At 43.1% G+C, this 19,369-nt stretch overlaps 1 protein-coding gene across 2 annotated transcripts; it reads right to left on the bottom strand.

Annotated features, from left to right (window-relative positions):
* Window positions 1–324: 324 nt before the first annotated feature.
* Window positions 325–14,582, bottom strand: LOC127924010 (zinc finger protein 436-like). 2 transcript variants are annotated; one of them, XM_052508351.1, is made up of 2 exons: window positions 13,800–14,582; window positions 325–1,948 (listed from the first exon to the last, which is right to left on the bottom strand). In XM_052508351.1, exons 1-2 carry the CDS (start codon window positions 14,311–14,313, stop codon window positions 948–950), a joined length of 1,515 nt encoding a protein of 504 aa, XP_052364311.1. In that variant the 5' UTR covers window positions 14,314–14,582; the 3' UTR covers window positions 325–947. The 2 variants fall into 2 exon arrangements, with proteins under 2 accessions (XP_052364311.1, XP_052364312.1); XM_052508352.1 differs by lacking the exon at window positions 325–1,948 and adding an exon at window positions 7,140–10,661.
* Between the last annotated feature and the right edge of the window lie 4,787 nt (window positions 14,583–19,369).

Genomic DNA, 19,369 nt, shown 5'->3' with positions numbered 1-19,369 from the left:
AACACTTAATGTGTTGTAGATATGTGGTAGTAGAGTAGGGGCTTTAGGCCTTAATGCCTTGTTTAGCTGGACCTCAGGAAGAGTAGGGGCCTGAGGACACACACTTAATGTGTTGTAGATATGCCTTAGTTTAGGGAGGAATCCATCATAAATACAAACAAAAGACTTGTGCCACTTACTTACTTATATAATCGTTGACACTTTGCAATAGTGTTACTGGAATTAAAGACCTACATGTTTTATTACCCAATTAAATTAAACATGGTCCACTCCTAAGAATTTGTAAGACTCTTTTTTTGTGCATAAAATGGACAGAGACCAGTCTGGAAATCAATCAGCAGCGTTTATTCTCCAGAACTGAACATGAAACATTATACAACGGGTTCTAAACTGAAAATGACGTCATTAGTCTTCGTACCGTCTCTTCTCCACACCGGTACAAAGGCTGTATAGTTCTCAAGCCTTCCCACATCGTCTCCCACCAATTTAGATCATTTATGACCGAGACATGGTCTCCTTGTGTAGATCAGCATTCTAGCCAGTCTGACGATAAGTTCATTCATTTCTACCAGTCATTGTTCTAATTCTTGATTATATTTACACACATTATATTCAGTACTAGGATTAAAAGAAAATTCATACATATACAGTAACATAATTAGTATTCTGATCAGTCAGTCCTGATTGAAATGTATACAGAATTAGTCATTATTGATTAAAAAAAATCCCTTAACAAATAGAAAATCATATGATGAACAACAGAGGGTTTATACTTATCAAATCAATCAAAGCTCATCAAAACCAAATAGACCATTTTAAATATTTAATCTGATATTAGACACGATCATGTCTCTAAATGAAAAAACAACAAAAGTAAAAAAAAACATTTTTTCTGGTTTCATACAATTTGATTTCACGTGGCATGAAACAAAAACACAAATGATCAGTCAGAAACACAAGTCAGAACACAGCCTCTCTATTCTCTCATGTGATTTCAGGTCCTCTGACTGGGAAAATGTCTTTCCACACTGAGAGCAGTGGTATGTCTTCTCCTCCTGTGTATGTATTCTTTCATGCTTATTCAGCTGCCTTAACCAGTTAAATCTCTTTCCACACTGGGAGCAGTGGTAGGTCTTATCCCCTCCTGTGTGTTTCCTGTCATGCATAATCAGGTCTTCTAACTGGATAAACCACTTTCCACACGAGGAACATTGGTACTTTTCCTTTTTGTGTGTGTGTATATGCTCATGGAATTTCAGAGTTCTTAACCTCAGAAAACTCTTTCCACAATGAGAACATGTGTTAGACTTCTCTCCAGAGTGCATTTGCATATGATCTTTGAGGTCCCTTAACTGCCTAAAACTCATTCCACACTGGGAACAGTGGTAAGGCTTTTCTCCTGTGTGTATTCTCTCGTGTCTTTTCAGCTGTTGCGATCCTCTAAAACTCTTTCCACAGAAGGAACAGTGGTAAGGATTCTCACCTGTGTGTATTCTCTCATGCAATTTCAAGGTGTTTAACATTGAAAAAGCAATTCCACATTTGGAGCAGTGATAAGGCTTCTCTCCAGAGTGTATTCGCTTATGACTTTTCAGACTCCCTAACTGAGTAAAACTCTTTCCACACTGGGAACAGTTGTGGCGCTTTTCTCCTGTATGTATTCTCTTATGATCTTTCAGGTCCCTTGACTGGTTAAAACTCTTTCCACACTGGGAGCAGTGGTATGGCTTTTCTCCTGGATGTATTCTCTTGTGCTTTTTCAGGGACCCTATCTCGGTAAAACTCTTTCCACACTGGGAGCAGTGGTAAGGTTTATCACCTGTGTGTGTCCTCTCGTGTCTTTTCATGTTCCCTAACTGGGTAAAACTCTTTGCACACTGGGAGCAGTGGTATGGTCTTGCTGGTTTGGACATTTCTTCCTCTGGTTCCTCAGAGTCTGGTCTTTCTCCTGCCAAAAACAAACAAAGTGTTTATTTAATCATAGAGACATGAATGAAACTTCCACATGATTCCACATATTTATTCCACATATTTAATCCAAATCAGATCCATGTTACAGTGTGGCTTCTGGTAACTAGCATTAGCGCAATGACTGGAAGTCTACAGGTACAGTAGCATATGCTAAGGTACCTGTATTCCCAATCTGGCCCTCATACCATCACGGTCACCTAATCATCCCCAGTCTACAATTGGCACATTCATCCCCCATCCTCTCCCCTGAAACTATTCCCAATTGCGTTGGTTTCAATGAGAATGTGTTCTCAGTCAACTTACCTGGTAAAATAAGGGCTAAATAAAATAAGGGTAAATAAAATAAGGGGGCTAAATAAAATAAGGGTTAAAAGAAAGAGGGAAAAATAATCTCTCACTAGAATGTCCTCCTCACTATGTGTCATCCTTCTACGGTAGAATGTCCATACAGGGGGATTCCTCACTACCTCCTCACTATGTGTCATCCTTCTACGGTAGAATGTCCATACAGGGGGATTCCTCACTACTTCCTCTCTATGTGTCATCCTTCTACGGTAGAATGTCCATACAGGGGGATTCCTCACTACTTCCTCTCTATGTGTCATCCTTCTACGGTAGAATGTCCATACAGGGGGATTCCTCACTACTTCCTCTCTATGTGTCATCCTTCTACGGTAGAATGCCCATACAGGGGGATTCCTCACTACTTCCTCTCTATGTGTCATCCTTCTACGGTAGAATGTCCATACAGGGGGATTCCTCACTACTTCCTCACTATGTGTCATCCTTCTACGGTAGAATGTCCATACAGGGGGATTCCTCACTACTTCCTCACTATGTGTCATCCTTCTACGGTAGAATGTCCATACAGGGGGATTCCTCACTACTTCCTCACTACGTGTCATCCTTCTACAGTAGAATGTCCATACAGGGGGATTCCTCACTACGTGTCATCCTTCTACGGTAGAATGTCCATACAGGGGTATTCCTCACTATGTTTCATCCTTCTACGGTAGAATGCCCATACAGGGGGATTCCTCACTACGTGTCATCCTTCTACAATAGAATGTCCATACAGGGGTATTCCTCACTATGTTTCATCCTTCTACGGTAGAATGCCCATACAGGGGGATTCCTCACTACGTGTCATCCTTCTACGGTAGAATGCCCATACAGGGGGATTCCTCACTACGTGTCATCCTTCTACAGTAGAATGTCCATACAGGGGGATTCCTCACTACGTGTCATCCTTCTACAGTAGAATGCCCATACAGGGGGATTCGTCACGACATGTCATCCTTCTACAGTAGAATGTCCATACAGGGGGATTCCTCACTAGGTGTCATCCTTCTACAGTAGGTTGTCCATACAGGGGGATTCCTCACTACTTCCTCACTATGTGTCATCCTTCTACGGTAGAATGTCCATACAGGGGGATTCCTCACTACGTGTCATCCTTCTACGGTAGAATGCCCATACAGGGGGATTCCTCACTATGTTTCATCCTTCTACGGTAGAATGCCCATACAGGGGGATTCCTCACTACGTGTCATCCTTCTACAGTAGAATGCCCATACAGGGGGATTCCTCACTAGGTGTCATCCTTCTACAGTAGAATGCCCATACAGGGGGATTCATCACTACATGTCATCCTTCTACAGTAGAATGTCCATACAGGGGGATTCCTCACTACGTGTCATCCTTCTACAGTAAAATGTCCATACAGGGGGATTCCTCACTACGTGTCATCCTTCTACAGTACAGGGGGATTGCTCACTACATGTCATCCTTCTACAGTAGAACATCCATACAGGGGGATTCCTCACTACGTGTCATCCTTCTACAGTAGAATATCCATACAGGGGGATTCCTCACTACGTGTCATCCTTCTACAGTAGAATGTCCATACAGGGGGATTCCTCACTACGTGTCATCCTTCTACAGTAGAATGTCCATACAGGGGGATTCCTCACTACTTCCTCACTACGTGTCATCCTTCTACGGTAGAATGTCCATACAGGGGGATTCGTCACAACGTGTCATCCTTCTATAGTAGAATGTCCATACAGGGGGATTCCTCACTACGTGTCATCCTTCTACAGTAGAATGTCCATACAGGGGGATTCCTCACTACTTCCTCACTACGTGTCATCCTTCTACGGTAGAATGTCCATACAGGGGGATTCGTCACAACGTGTCATCCTTCTATAGTAGAATGCCCATACAGGGGGATTCCTCACTACTTCCTCACTACGTGTCATCCTTCTACGGTAGAATGCCCATACAGGGGGATTCGTCACGACATGTCATCCTTCTACAGTAGAATGTCCATACAGGGGGATTCCTCACTACGTGTCATCCTTCTACAGTAGAATGCCCATACAGGGGGATTCGTCACGACATGTCATCCTTCTACAGTAGAATGTCCATACAGGGGGATTCCTCACTACGTGTCATCCTTCTACAGTAGAATGCCCATACAGGGGGATTCCTCACTAGGTGTCATCCTTCTACAGTAGAATGCCCACACAGGGGGATTCATCACTACATGTCATCCTTCTACAGTAGAATGTCCATACAGGGGGATTCCTCACTACGTGTCATCCTTCTACAGTAGAATGTCCATACAGGGGGATTCCTCACTACGTGTCATCCTTCTACAGTAGAATGTCCATACAGGGGGATTCCTCACTACGTGTCATCCTTCTACAGTACAGGGGGATTGCTCACTACATGTCATCCTTCTACAGTAGAACATCCATACAGGGGGATTCCTCACTACGTGTCATCCTTCTACAGTAGAATATCCATACAGGGGGATTCCTCACTACGTGTCATCCTTCTACAGTAGAATGTCCATACAGGGGGATTCGTCACAACGTGTCATCCTTCTACAGTAGAATGTCCATACAGGGGGATTCCTCACTACGTGTCATCCATCTACAGTAGAATGCCCATACAGGGGGATTCCTCACTATGTGTCATCCTTCTACAGTACAGGGGGATTCCTCACTACATGTCATCTTTCTACAGTAGAATGCCCATACAGGGGGATTCGTCACTACGTGTCGTCCTTCTACAGGAGAATGTCCATACAGGGGGATTTGTCACTACGTGTCATCCTTCTACAGTAGAATGTCCATACAGGGGGATACGTCACTACGTGTCATCCTTCTACAGTAGAATGTCCATACAGGGGGATTCCTCACTACTTCCTCACTACGTGTCATCCTTCTACGGTAGAATGTCCATACAGGGGGATTCGTCACAACGTGTCATCCTTCTATAGTAGAATGCCCATACAGGGGGATTCCTCACTACTTCCTCACTACGTGTCATCCTTCTACGGTAGAATGCCCATACAGGGGGATTCGTCACGACATGTCATCCTTCTACAGTAGAATGTCCATACAGGGGGATTCCTCACTACGTGTCATCCTTCTACAGTAGAATGCCCATACAGGGGATTCATCACGACATGTCATCCTTCTACAGTAGAATGTCCATACAGGGGGATTCCTCACTACGTGTCATCCTTCTACAGTAGAATGCCCATACAGGGGGATTCCTCACTAGGTGTCATCCTTCTACAGTAGAATGCCCACACAGGGGGATTCATCACTACATGTCATCCTTCTACAGTAGAATGTCCATACAGGGGGATTCCTCACTACGTGTCATCCTTCTACAGTAGAATGTCCATACAGGGGGATTCCTCACTACGTGTCATCCTTCTACAGTAGAATGTCCATACAGGGGGATTCCTCACTACGTGTCATCCTTCTACAGTACAGGGGGATTGCTCACTACATGTCATCCTTCTACAGTAGAACATCCATACAGGGGGATTCCTCACTACGTGTCATCCTTCTACAGTAGAATATCCATACAGGGGGATTCCTCACTACGTGTCATCCTTCTACAGTAGAATGTCCATACAGGGGGATTCGTCACAACGTGTCATCCTTCTACAGTAGAATGTCCATACAGGGGGATTCCTCACTACGTGTCATCCATCTACAGTAGAATGCCCATACAGGGGGATTCCTCACTATGTGTCATCCTTCTACAGTACAGGGGGATTCCTCACTACATGTCATCTTTCTACAGTAGAATGCCCATACAGGGGGATTCGTCACTACGTGTCGTCCTTCTACAGGAGAATGTCCATACAGGGGGATTTGTCACTACGTGTCATCCTTCTACAGTAGAATGTCCATACAGGGGGATACGTCACTACGTGTCATCCTTCTACAGTAGAATGTCCATACAGGGGGATTCCTCACTACTTCCTCACTACGTGTCATCCTTCTACGGTAGAATGTCCATACAGGGGGATTCGTCACAACGTGTCATCCTTCTATAGTAGAATGCCCATACAGGGGGATTCCTCACTACTTCCTCACTACGTGTCATCCTTCTACGGTAGAATGCCCATACAGGGGGATTCGTCACGACATGTCATCCTTCTACAGTAGAATGTCCATACAGGGGGATTCCTCACTACGTGTCATCCTTCTACAGTAGAATGCCCATACAGGGGGTTTCGTCACGACATGTCATCCTTCTACAGTAGAATGTCCATACAGGGGGATTCCTCACTACGTGTCATCCTTCTACAGTAGAATGCCCATACAGGGGGATTCCTCACTAGGTGTCATCCTTCTACAGTAGAATGCCCACACAGGGGGATTCCTCACTACGTGTCATCTTTCTACAGTAGAATGCCCATACAGGGGGATTCCTCACTACGTGTCGTCCTTCTACAGTAGAATGTCCATACAGGGGGATTCGTCACTACGTGTCATCCTTCTACAGTAGAATGTCCATACAGGGGGATTCGTCACTACGTGTCATCCTTCTACAGTACAGGGGGATTCCTCACTACATGTCATCTTTCTACAGTAGAATGTCCATACAGGGGGATTCGTCACTACGTGTCATCCTTCTACAGTAGAATGTCCATACAGGGGGATTCCTCACTACGTGTCATCCTTCTACAGTAGAATGCCCATACAGGGGGATTCCTCACTACGTGTCATCCTTCTACAGTAGAATGCCCATACAGGGGGATTCGTCACTACGTGTCATCCTTCTACAGTAGAATGCCCATACAGGGGATTCCTCACTACGTGTCATCCATCTACAGTTATTGACTGTGACTATGGAACCCTAGAGATGTGTTATTGACTGTGACTATGGAACCCTAGAGATGTGTTATTGACTGTGACCATGGAACCCTAGAGATGTGTTATTGACTGTGACTATGGACCAGCATGGAACCCTAGAGATGTGTTATTGACTGTGACTATGGAACCCTAGAGATGTGTTATTGACTGTGACTATGGAGCCCTAGAGATGTGTTATTGACTGTGAGTATGGACCAGCATGGAACCCTAGAGATGTGTTATTGACTGTGAGTATGGAACCCTAGAGATGTGTTATTGACTGTGACTATGGAACCCTAGAGATGTGTTATTGACTGTGACTATGGAACCCTAGAGATGTGTTAATGACTGTGACTATGGAACCCTAGAGATGTGTTATTGACTGTGACTATGGACCAGTATGGAACCCTAGAGATGTGTTATTGACTGTGACTATGGAACCCTAGAGATGTGTTATTGACTGTGACTATGGAACCCTAGAGATGTGTTATTGACTGTGACTATGGAAGCCTAGAGATGTGTTATTGACTGTGACTATGGAACCCTAGAGATGTGTTATTGACTGTGACTATGGAACCCTAGAGATGTGTTATTGACTGTGACTATGGAAGCCTAGAGATGTGTTATTGACTGTGACTATGGAACCCTAGAGATGTGTTATTGGCTGTGACTATGGAACCCTAGAGATGTGTTATTGACTGTGACTATGGAACCCTAGAGATGTGTTATTGACTGTGACTATGGAACCCTAGAGATGTGTTATTGACTGTGACTATGGAACCCTAGAGATGTGTTATTGACTGTGACTATGGAACCCTAGAGATGTGTTATTGACTGTGACTATGGAACCCTAGAGATGTGTTATTGACTGTGACCATGGAACCCTAGAGATGTGTTATTGACTGTGACTATGGAACCCTAGAGATGTGTTATTGACTGTGACTATGGAACCCTAGAGATGTGTTATTGACTGTGACTATGGACCAGTATGGAACCCTAGAGATGTGTTATTGACTGTGACTATGGAACCCTAGAGATGTGTTATTGACTGTGACTATGGAACCCTAGAGATGTGTTATTGACTGTGACTATGGAAGCCTAGAGATGTGTTATTGACTGTGACTATGGAACCCTAGAGATGTGTTATTGACTGTGACTATGGAACCCTAGAGATGTGTTATTGACTGTGACTATGGAAGCCTAGAGATGTGTTATTGACTGTGACTATGGAACCCTAGAGATGTGTTATTGGCTGTGACTATGGACCAGCATGGACTCCTAGATACAGTTGAGGTCGTAAGTTTTTCAACCACTCCACACATTTATTGTTAACAAACTATAGTTTTGGCAAGTCAGTTAGGACATCTACTTTGTGCATGACACAAGTAATTTTTCTAACAATTGTTTACAAACAGATTATTTCACTTATAATTCACTGTATCACAATTCCAGTGGGTCAGAAGTTTACATCCACTAAGTTGACTTTGCCTTTAAACAGCTTGGAAAATTCCAGAAAATGATGTCATGGCTTTAGAAGCTTCTGATAGGCTAATTGACATCATTTTTGTGGATGTATTTCAAGGCCTACCTTCAAACTCAGTGCCTCTTTGCTTGACATCATGAGAAAATTAAAAGAAATCAGCCAAGACCTTAGAAAAAAAATTGTAGACCTCCACAAGTCTGGTTCATCCGTGGGAACATTTTCCAAACGCCTGAAGGTACCACGTTCTGTACAAACAACAGTACGCAATTATAAACACCATGGGACCATGCAGCCGTCATACCGCTCAGGAAGGAGACGCGTTCTGTCTCCTAGAGATGAATGTACTATGGTGCGAAAAGTGCAAATCAATCCCAGAACAACAGCAAAGGACCTTGTGAAGATGCTGGAGGAAACAGGTACAAAAGTATCTATATCCACAGTAAAACGAGTTCTACATTGACATAACCTGAAAGGCCGCTCAGCAAGGAAGAAGCCACTGCTCCAAAACTGCCATAAAAAAGCCAGACTACGGTTTGCAACTGCACATGGGGACAAAGATCGTACTTTTTGGAGAAATGTCCTCTGGTCTGATGAAAGAAAAATAGCACTGTTAGGCCATAATGACCATCATTATTTTTGGAGGAAAAACGGGGAGGCTTGCAAGCTGAAGAACACCATCCCAACTGTGAAGCACGGGGGTGACAGCATCATGTTGTGTGGGTACTTTGCTGCAGGAGGGACTGTTGCACTTCACTAAATAAATGGCATCAGGAGGAAGGAAAATGATATGGACATATTGAAACAGCATCTCATGACATCAGTCAGGAAGTTAAAGCTTGGTTGCAAACGGGTCTTCCAAATGGACAATGGTCCCAAGCACACTTCCAAAGTTGTGGCAAAATTACTTAACTGGACAACAAAGTCAAGGTATTGGAGTGGCCATTACAAAGCCCTGACCTCAATCCTATAGAAAATGTGTGGGCAGAACTGAAAAAGAGTGTGCGAGCAAGGAGGCCTACAAACCTGACTCAGTTACACCAGCTCTGTCAGGAGGAATGGGCCAAAATTCACCCAACTTATTGTGGGAAGCTTGTGGAAGGCTACCCAAAATGTTTGACCCAAATTAAACCATTTAAAGGCAATGCTACCAAATACTAATTGAGTGTATGTGAACTTCTGACCCACTGGGAATGTGATGAAAGTAATTAAAGCTGAAATAAATTATTCTCTCTACTATTATTCTGACATTTCACATTCTTAATATAAAGTGGTGATCCTAACTGACCTAAGACAGGGCATTTTTACAAGGATTTAATGTCAGGAATTGTGAAAAACTGAGTTTAAATATATTTGGCTAAGGTGTATGTTAGTAAGGTTTCATATCAACAATTAGATTTATATTTTTGAGTAAGGTTTCATGTAAAAAAAAAAATATATTTTATGTGAGTAAGGTTTCATAAAAACAATATGACTTCAAGTTGCATAAACAAAAACACAAATTCCCAGTCAAAAACACAAGTCAGAACACAGCCTCTCTATTCTCTCATGTGATTTCAGGTGCTTTAACAGGTTAAAACTCTTCCCACATTGGGAGCAGTGGTAAGACTTCTTTCCAGAGTGTATTCTGTTATGTATTTTCAGGCTCCCTAACTGGGTGAAACTCTTGCCACACTGAGAACATTGGTAAGGTTTTTCTCCTGTGTGTATTCTCTCATGCCTTTTCATGTTAACTAACAAGGTAAAACTCTTTCCACACTGAGAACATTGGTAAGGTTTTTCTCCTGTGTGTATTCTCTCATGCCTTTTCATGTTAACTAACAAGGTAAAACTCTTTCCACATTGGGAACATTGGTAAGGCTTTTCTCCCGTGTGTGTTCTCTCATGCTCTTTAAGCTTCCATAACTTCATAAAACTCTTTCCACAATGGGAACAGTGGTGTCGTCTTGCTGGTTTGGGAGTCTCTGGTTCTGGTTTCCCTGAAGGACTCTTCCCGCTATCGGAGAATCTCTTCCTACTGGAGTGAGAATCTGGTCTCTTTCCTGCCAAAGACATATTATTGTGTTAAACAAAGACCTGAATGAAACCTGAAACATGATACAACTGTATTTCTATTAGGGTTGCAAAAACCCAGGTAGCTTTTCACAAAAATCCCAAGTTTTCCAGATATCCTGGTTGGAGGTAGAGGTCTTCACGGGTCCAAAAAGTTGGACCTGTTCCGAAAGTGACCTGGGGTTCGACCACCCGGATCCTAAAGGGACCTGCGGTTCTACCACCCAGATCCTAAAGGGACCTGGGGTTCTACCACCCAGATCCTAAAGGGACCTGGGGTTCTACCACCCGGATCCGAGAGGGACCTGGGGTTCTACCACCCGGATCCGAACGGGACCTGGAGTTCTACCACCCGGATCCGAACGGGACCTGGAGTTCTACCACCCGGATCCGAACGGGACCTGGGGTTCTACCACCCGGATCCGAAAGGGACCTCGAGTTCTACCACCCGGATCCGAAAGGGACCTGGGGTTCTACCACCCGGATCCGAAAGGGACCTGGAGTTCTACCACCCGGATCCGAAAGGGACCTGGAGTTCTACCACCCGGATCCGAACGGGACCTGGAGTTCTACCACCCGGATCCGAACTAACAAAAAGCAGCAGGAAAGTTGTATTTTTTTTAAACTACTTTATTATCTGAAGCTGACAAAGTAGGAGAAGAGCGGGAGAGGGGCCGTACTATGAAAGCCCGGGCTACAGTAGACTAATAGCTACCATTACTAGGTTACTTATCAAATAAGATTACGTAGTACCAGATCTGTACGGGCCCTTCTCTCTCTACTGCAGAAGCCACGTTCAGATCTGTACGGGCCCTTCTCTCTCTACTGCAGAAGTCACGTTCAGATCTGTACGGGCCCTTCTCTCTCTACTGCAGAAGTCACGTTCAGATCTGTATGGGCCCTTCTCTCTCTACTGCAGAAGTCACGTTCAGATCTGTATGGGCCCTTCTCTCTCTACTGCAGAAGTCACGTTCAGGTCTGTACGGGCCCTTCTCTCTCTACTGCAGAAGTCACGTTCAGATCTGTATGGGCCCTTCTCTCTCTACTGCAGAAGTCACGTTCAGGTCTGTACGGGCCCTTCTCTCTCTACTGCAGAAGTCACGTTCAGGTCTGTACGGGCCCTTCTCTCTCTACTGCAGAAGTCACGTTCAGGTCTGTACGGGCCCTTCTCTCTCTACTGCAGAAGTCACGTTCAGGTCTGTACGGGCCCTTCTCTCTCTACTGCAGAAGTCACGTTCAGGTCTGTATGGGCCCTTCTCTCTCTACTGCAGAAGTCACGTTCAGATCTGTACGGGCCCTTCTCTCTCTACTGCAGAAGTCACGTTCAGATCTGTACGGGCCCTTCTCTCTCTACTGCAGAAGTCACGTTCAGGTCTGTATGGGCCCTTCTCTCTCTACTGCAGAAGTCACGTTCAGATCTGTATGGGCCCTTCTCTCTCTACTGCAGAAGTCACGTTCAGATCTGTATGGGCCCTTCTCTCTCTACTGCAGAAGTCACGTTCAGATCTGTACTGGGCCCTTCTCTCTCTACTGCAGAAGTCACGTTCAGATCTGTATGGGCCCTTCTCTCTCTACTGCAGAAGTCACGTTCGATCCAACCCAAAACATTATCTAGAATACCAGGACACCGAGACCCGAATCATTTTAGATCCAACACAAAACATTATCTAGAATACCAGGATTGTGTATTCGGGAACAGTTGGAGCTGCAGAGACCTCTGATTCCAGGAATCTTTCAACTGGGTTTGCTTTCATGGATTGTCATGTTTACAGGCTGAGCAGAGCTCTATAATACTAGATAATGTCATGTTTATAGGCTGAGCAGAGCTCTATAATACTAGATAATGTCATGTTTATAGGCTGAGCAGAGCTCTATAATAATAGATAATGTCATGTTTATAGGCTGAGCAGAGCTCTATAATACTAGATAATGTCATGCTTATAGGCTGAGCAGAGCTCTGTTACTTCCAGCTTCATCTGGAAGTAACAGGAGACAGACATTATGAGTCAGCAAACTATTGACCACATCACTAAAGCCCATTCATGCCTCCATGTTGGTAAGGTAATGGGTCCCTAAGTGTTGACCACATCACTAAAGCCCATTCATGCCTCCATGTTGGTAAGGTAATGGTTCTCTAAGTGTTTACCACATCACTAAAGCCCATTCATGTCTCCATGTTGATAAGGTAATGGTTCTCTAAGTGTTTACCACATCACTAAAGCCCATTCATACCTCCATGTTGATACGGTAATGGTTCTCTAAGTGTTGACCACATCAATAAAGCCCATTCAAGTCTCCATGTTGGTAAGGTAATGGTTCTCTAAGTGTTGACCACATCACTAGAGCCCATTCATGTCTCCATGTTGGTACGGTAATGGTTCTCTAAGTGTTTACCACATCACTAAAGCCCATTCATGTCTCCATGTTGGTAAGGTAATGGTTCTCTAAGTGTTTACCACATCACTAAAGCCCAACATCTCCATGTTGGTAAGGTAATGGTTCTCTAAGTGTTGACCACATCACTAAAGCCCATTCATGTCTCCATGTTGGTAAGGTAATGGTTCTCTAAGTGTTTACCACATCACTAAAGCCCATTCATGTCTCCATGTTGGTAAGGTAATGGTTCTCTAAGTGTTGACCACACCACTAAAGCCCAACATCTCCATGTTGGTAAGGTAATTGGTCTCTAAGTGTTGACCACACCACTAAAGCCCATTCATATCTCCATGTTGATAAGGTAATGGGTCTCTTAAGTTTTTCCCAATCTAATCTTTTTTGTCATTTCGGTAATGTCAAGGTCAAGTGTCGTAAAGGGGGTGTTTGAGAATAAGATCCTCATTCTGAATGCATAAGTGAAAAATGTTAACAAACTTGTGCTCATCTCAGGGCTCCTTCACTAGATGATGCATCATGGGTGAATAAAACTGAATAAAAACAAATATTGGAGTTTTTACAGCAACTTGAACCAGTGTTACGGTAATGAGAAATATGTCCACAATATGTCCACTTACACGTTTTTATACAAATATTAGTAACTTTTACATTTCAATACCTCATCTTCAAACATGTGACCGAACAATCTTCAAGGACTGAAGAGTTTGTGCCCCCGTTTTTAAGACACTACTTACTGGTGTTACTCAGATCTCCCGTCTCCTCTTCCTCCTCTTTCAACGTGACAGTAATCTGCCCCTCCTCTTCTTCCTCTTTCAACGTGACAGTAATCTGCCCCTCCTCTTCTTCCTCTTTCAACGTGACAGTAATCTGCCCCTCCTCTTCTTCCTCTTTCAACGTGACAGTAATCTCCCCCTCCATCTTCACTCCAAAAACGTCTTCCTCCTCTTGTTTAACAGTAACATCCTCCTCCTCTTTCACTCTGAAAGCTTCTTTCTCTTCTTTCACAGTAACAGCCTCCTCCTCTTTCACAGTAACAGTCTCCTCTTCTTTCACTGTAACTTCCTCCTCCTCTTTCACTCTGAAAGCTTCTTTCTCTTCTTTCACAGTAACAGACTCATCCTCTACTTCTTGTTTAACTGTAACAGACTCATCCTCTACTTCTTGTTTAACTGTGACAGACTCTTCTTCTTTCTCCGTCCAGCAGACCTCCTCTTCTTCAGCAGGAGTGGAGTAGCTAAGTGAACTCATGGTCGGGGATGTTAACTAGCTAGCTACTTAGCATTAGCGATTAGCCTCGTGAAAAACTAATTTAGCAAGCCAGCTACCTGACAAACAACGTAAATATTAACGTTACATTAAATGGGCCAACAAATAGACACGGCAGAAGTATGTTTAAAACACAGTGACTGTTTTCGATAATGTTGGCTACGGAGGTGGCCGACTAACTGCTGTTACTGTTGATGAAGTGTCCCGTCCACTACATTAGACGTCACACTAGAAGTATCGCCTGAAATCTGCACATCTGCCATCTGCTGACTGGAGTGGGTAACGCAGTTGTATTTATTATTTAAAAAAAATTGGGGGGGGGGCATTTGTTTCATAGAAGTGTGTTCATGAATTAGTGCGGATTTTGTAAAGAGGGAATTTAAATACTATAAGACACAACAGTAGTAGGTCTGATTACCAACAATGACGAGACATCAACAAAGCTGGGACCGAGAGACTGAAAAACAGCTTCTATCTCAAGGCCATCATACTGTTTTTTGTCTATCACTGAGCTGGTTACCACCCGGTTACTCAACCCTGCACCTTAGAGGCTGCCGGCCTATGTACATAGACATGGAATCACTGGTCACTTGAATAATGTTTACATACTGTTTTACTCACTTCATATGCATATGCTGTATTCTACTGTATTTTAGTCAATGCCACATTGCTCATCTTAATATTTATATATTTCTAAATTCCATTATTTTACTTTTAGATGTGTGTGTATTGTTGTGAATCGTTAGATACTACTGCACTGTTGGAGCTAGGAACACCAGCATATCGCTACACCCGCAATGATATCTGCTAAATATGTGTATGTGGCCAATACAATTGGATTTGATTTTAGAGAGCATCTATATGAGCATTTAAGCCCTAGTTCATGCAGCGCTCTATCGCCGCACAAAACAAACAAAAATATGTAACTTTCTCTTCGGAAAGATTAGCGATAGAGTGGCCTGTCGGCTCAAACTGAATTATTCCACTGTTCTGTCGTTAGCAACATACTTCAGTCTGAGACTGACATCATTGAAGTCGATTGTTGTGACGTCTAAATGAGGGGTGTTGCAGAAACCAAAGTAATCAACGATTGGCTCATCCTCAACCAATCAGAGTAGCAGCGTCAGACGAACCGTCACTCTAAAACTAGCGGACCAATGGAGACTCATTGTCTACGCCTCCCTCTAAACCTGATTATAACTAAACTTGGGTAAATGATGCGTCTTGGCCAGAGAGATCTGGCATATACAAAATGACACCGATTGGCGAGATGGTGGCGCTATACTCGCTTTACTCTGTCATGAAATCGGTACAAAGGTCCCTCTCCTCCACCAGTAACCACAGCCACAAAGTCAGAAGGCCCGCCTCCTCGACCAATCAGACGGGGGAGTGTGTACGCTGACCAGATTCATAAGTGCCATGGGATCTTTAGTGACCACAGAGTTGAGACACCAGTTTAAAGTCCCATCTTCTTCCATTTTGTTGAGGAACATTCCATTGTTAGTTAGTAATTCAACATAATTCAAGTGAAATTAGTGTTGTAAATATGTATGGCATTAATTACAGTGATCTGTCTTTGCAATTACAATCTTCTTGTTAATTTCAGCCTCATATTTCTCTTTGGCTTTTGTTTGTCTGTCTTTCCTCTTGGTGGCATTCATACGTCTTTGTGTCAACAACTTGAAATGGAACTCCATTTAAATAGAAGCCTTTTCCTCTCCCAACTGGTGTTTTCCTGTTAAAGGCTGGACATCTGGTGAAGGTCAACAACATGATATATTACTATTAGAATGAAAGGCATCTGGTGAAGGTTAACAACATGATATATTACTATTAGAATGAAAGGCTGGGCATCTGGTGAAGGTCAACAACATGATATATTACTATTAGAATGAAAGGCTGGGCATCTGGTGAAGGTCAACAACATGATATATTACTATTAGAATGAAAGGCTGGGCATCTGGTGAAGGTCAACAACATGATATATTACTATTAGAATGAAAGGCTGGGCATCTGGTGAAGGTCAACAACATGATATATTACTATTAGAATGAAAGGCTGGGCATCTGGTGAAGGTCAACAACATGATATATTACTATTAGAATGAAAGGCTGGGCATCTGGTGAAGGTCAACAACATGATATATTACTATTAGAATGAAAGGCATCTGGTGAAGGTCAACAACATGATATATTACTATTAGAATGAAAGGCTGGGCATCTGGTGAAGGTCAACAACATGATATATTACTATTAGAATGAAAGGCTTGTATGGAAACTAACAGCGTTTCTCTGTCCAATAGAATAACTCCTCTGTCCAATAGAATAACTCCTCTGTCCAATAGAATAACTCCTCTGTCCAATAGAATAACTCCTCCTGTTATTATGTAAAAACCTGTTTTTCGCTTTGTCATTATGGGGTATTGTGTGTTGATTGATGAGCATTTTTATATATTTCTAATCCATTTTAGAACAAGGCTGTAACGTCACAAAATGTGGACAAGGCAAGGTGTCTGAATGATTTCCGAATGTCATTTAAAAAAAAATGTGTTTCATGCAGATCGGAATACACTCCCTCATCTGATTGGTCAATTAGGCGGACCTTCTGACTTTGTGACTGTGGTAAACTTTGGAATTTTGGGGAAAACACCGAAAACGCTACTCTTCTGGCACCGAATGATGTGGCATCTATGGCCAACAGTCTCTAAACAAAATATTTTCCAGACTTGTACCTAAAATAAAATGGCTGCTATTTGACCAATAACCCTGCAGGTGGGCGTGGTCTGGCACATAAATCAGTCAAGGATATTCGTATTGTAACAACATTTGGTACACATGTTGCAAACACGGTCAAGACTCAATATATGCAAGAACATTCATATCTACCACATGGTGGTGATCTGTTTGACTCAGAGTATCTACCACACGGTGGTGATCTGTTTGACTCAGAGTATCTACCACATGGTGGTGATCTGTTTGACTCAGAGTATCTACCACACGGTGGTGTTCTGTTTGACTCAGAGTATCTACCACACAGTAGGTGATCTGTTTGACTCAGAGTATCTACCACATGGTGGTGATCTGTTTGACTCAGAGTATCTACCACACGGTGGTGATCTGTTTGACTCAGAGTATCTACCACACAGTAGGTGATCTGTTTGACTCAGAGTATCTACCACATGGTGGTGATCTGTTTGACTCAGAGTATCTACCACACGGTGGTGATCTGTTTGACTCAGAGTATCTACCACATGGTGGTGATCTGTTTGACTCAGAGTATCTACCACATGGTGGTGATCTGTTTGACTCAGAGTATCTACCACACGGTGGTGATCTGTTTGACTCAGAGTATCTACCACATGGTGGTGATCTGTTTGACTCAGAGTATCTACCACATGGTGGTGATCTGTTTGACTCAGAGTATCTACCACATGGTGGTGATCTGTTTGACTCAGAGTATCTACCACACGGTAGGTGATCTGTTTGACTCAGAGTATCTACCACACAGTAGGTGATCTGTTTGACTCAGAGTATCTACCACATGGTGGTGATCTGTTTGACTCAGAGTATCTACCACACGGTGGTGATCTGTTTGACTCAGAGTGGTGAAATTTGGCACACATGCTCAGGGACATGAGTTGAGCTAACTCAAATTATATCTCAAGACACCACTGGGCTAATTTTGACGAAACTTGGGTGAAGGATGTGTTTTTGCCATAGATCCGGCATTTGCTAAATTACACTGATTGGCCCAAAGGGGGCGCTGCATCATTCGTGGGGGTCAACATGTTTGCTGTTGCCTTTTTTTCTATTCAATTCAACTCTCCTTAAAGTTAAAGATAATATTAAAATGAACAGACCAGGTCTATTCTTAATGTGTTGTAGATATGTGGTAGTAGAGTAGAGGCCTGAGGACACATAATGTGTTGTAGATATGTGGTATGTCATAAGGTGAATGCACCAATTTGTAAGTCGCTCTGGATAAGAGCGTCTGCTAAATGACTTAAATGTAATGTAATGTAGTAGAGTAGAGGCCTGAGGATACATAATGTGTTGTAGATATGTGGTAGTAGACTAGAGGCCTGAGGACACACAATGTGTTGTAGATATGTGGTAGTAGAGTAGGGGCCTGAGGACACACAATATGTTGTAGATATGTGGTAGTAGAGTAGAGGCCTGAGGGAACACACTTAATGTGTTGTGAAATCTGTTATGAAGGTTTTGTAAGGTTTTAAAAATGTTTAAATGCCTTAGTTTAGCTGGACCCCAGGAAGAGTAGGGGCCTGAGGACACACACTTAATGTGTTGTAGATATGTGGTAGTAGAGTAGAGGCCTGAGGGAACACACTTAATGTGTTGTAGATATGTGGTAGTAGAGTAGGGGCCTGAGGACACACACTTAATGTGTTGTAGATATGTGGTAGTAGAGTAGGGGCCTGAGGACACACACTTAATGTGTTGTAGATATGTGGTAGTAGAGTAGGGGCCTGAGGGAACACACTTAATGTGTTGTAGATATGTGGTAGTAGAGTAGAGGCCTGAGGACACACACTTAATGTGTTGTAGATATGTGGTAGTAGAGTAGAGGCCTGAGGACACACAATGTGTTGTAGATATGTGGTAGTAGAGTAGAGGCCTGAGGACACACAATATGTTGTAGATATGTGGTAGTAGAGTAGAGGCCTGAGGACACAATGTGTTGTAGATATGTGGTAGTAGAGTAGAGGCCTGAGGGAACACACTTAATGTGTTGTAGATATGTGGTAGTAGAGTAGGGGCCTGAGGGAACACACTTAATGTGTTGTAGATATGTGGTAGTAGAGTAGAGGCCTGAGGAACACACTTAATGTGTTGTAGATATGTGGTAGTAGAGTAGAGGCCTGAGGGAACACACTTAATGTGTTGTAGATATGTGGTAGTAGAGTAGAGGCCTGAGGGAACACACTTAATGTGTTGTAGATATGTGGTAGTAGAGTAGAGGCCTGAGGGAACACACTTAATGTGTTGTAGATATTCCTTAGTTTAGGGAGGAATCCATC

This window comes from Oncorhynchus keta, unplaced genomic scaffold, assembly GCF_023373465.1.
Source record: "Oncorhynchus keta strain PuntledgeMale-10-30-2019 unplaced genomic scaffold, Oket_V2 Un_contig_349_pilon_pilon, whole genome shotgun sequence".
NCBI lineage: Eukaryota > Metazoa > Chordata > Actinopteri > Salmoniformes > Salmonidae > Oncorhynchus > Oncorhynchus keta.
The sequence above is the reverse complement of the archived record's forward strand: the minus strand, read 5'-3'. Positions and strand labels throughout refer to the sequence as shown.

Excerpts from the sequence above, each read along its gene's own strand:
- LOC127924010 (XM_052508351.1), bottom strand. The coding sequence starts at position 14,313 with ATGAGTTCACTTAGCTACTCCACTCCTGCTGAAGAAGAGGAGGTCTGC. Across the intron at positions 1,949-13,799 it reads GGGAGATCTGAGTAACACCA|GAGAAAGACCAGACTCTGAG; the intron begins GTAAGTAGTGTC and ends TGTTTTTGGCAG.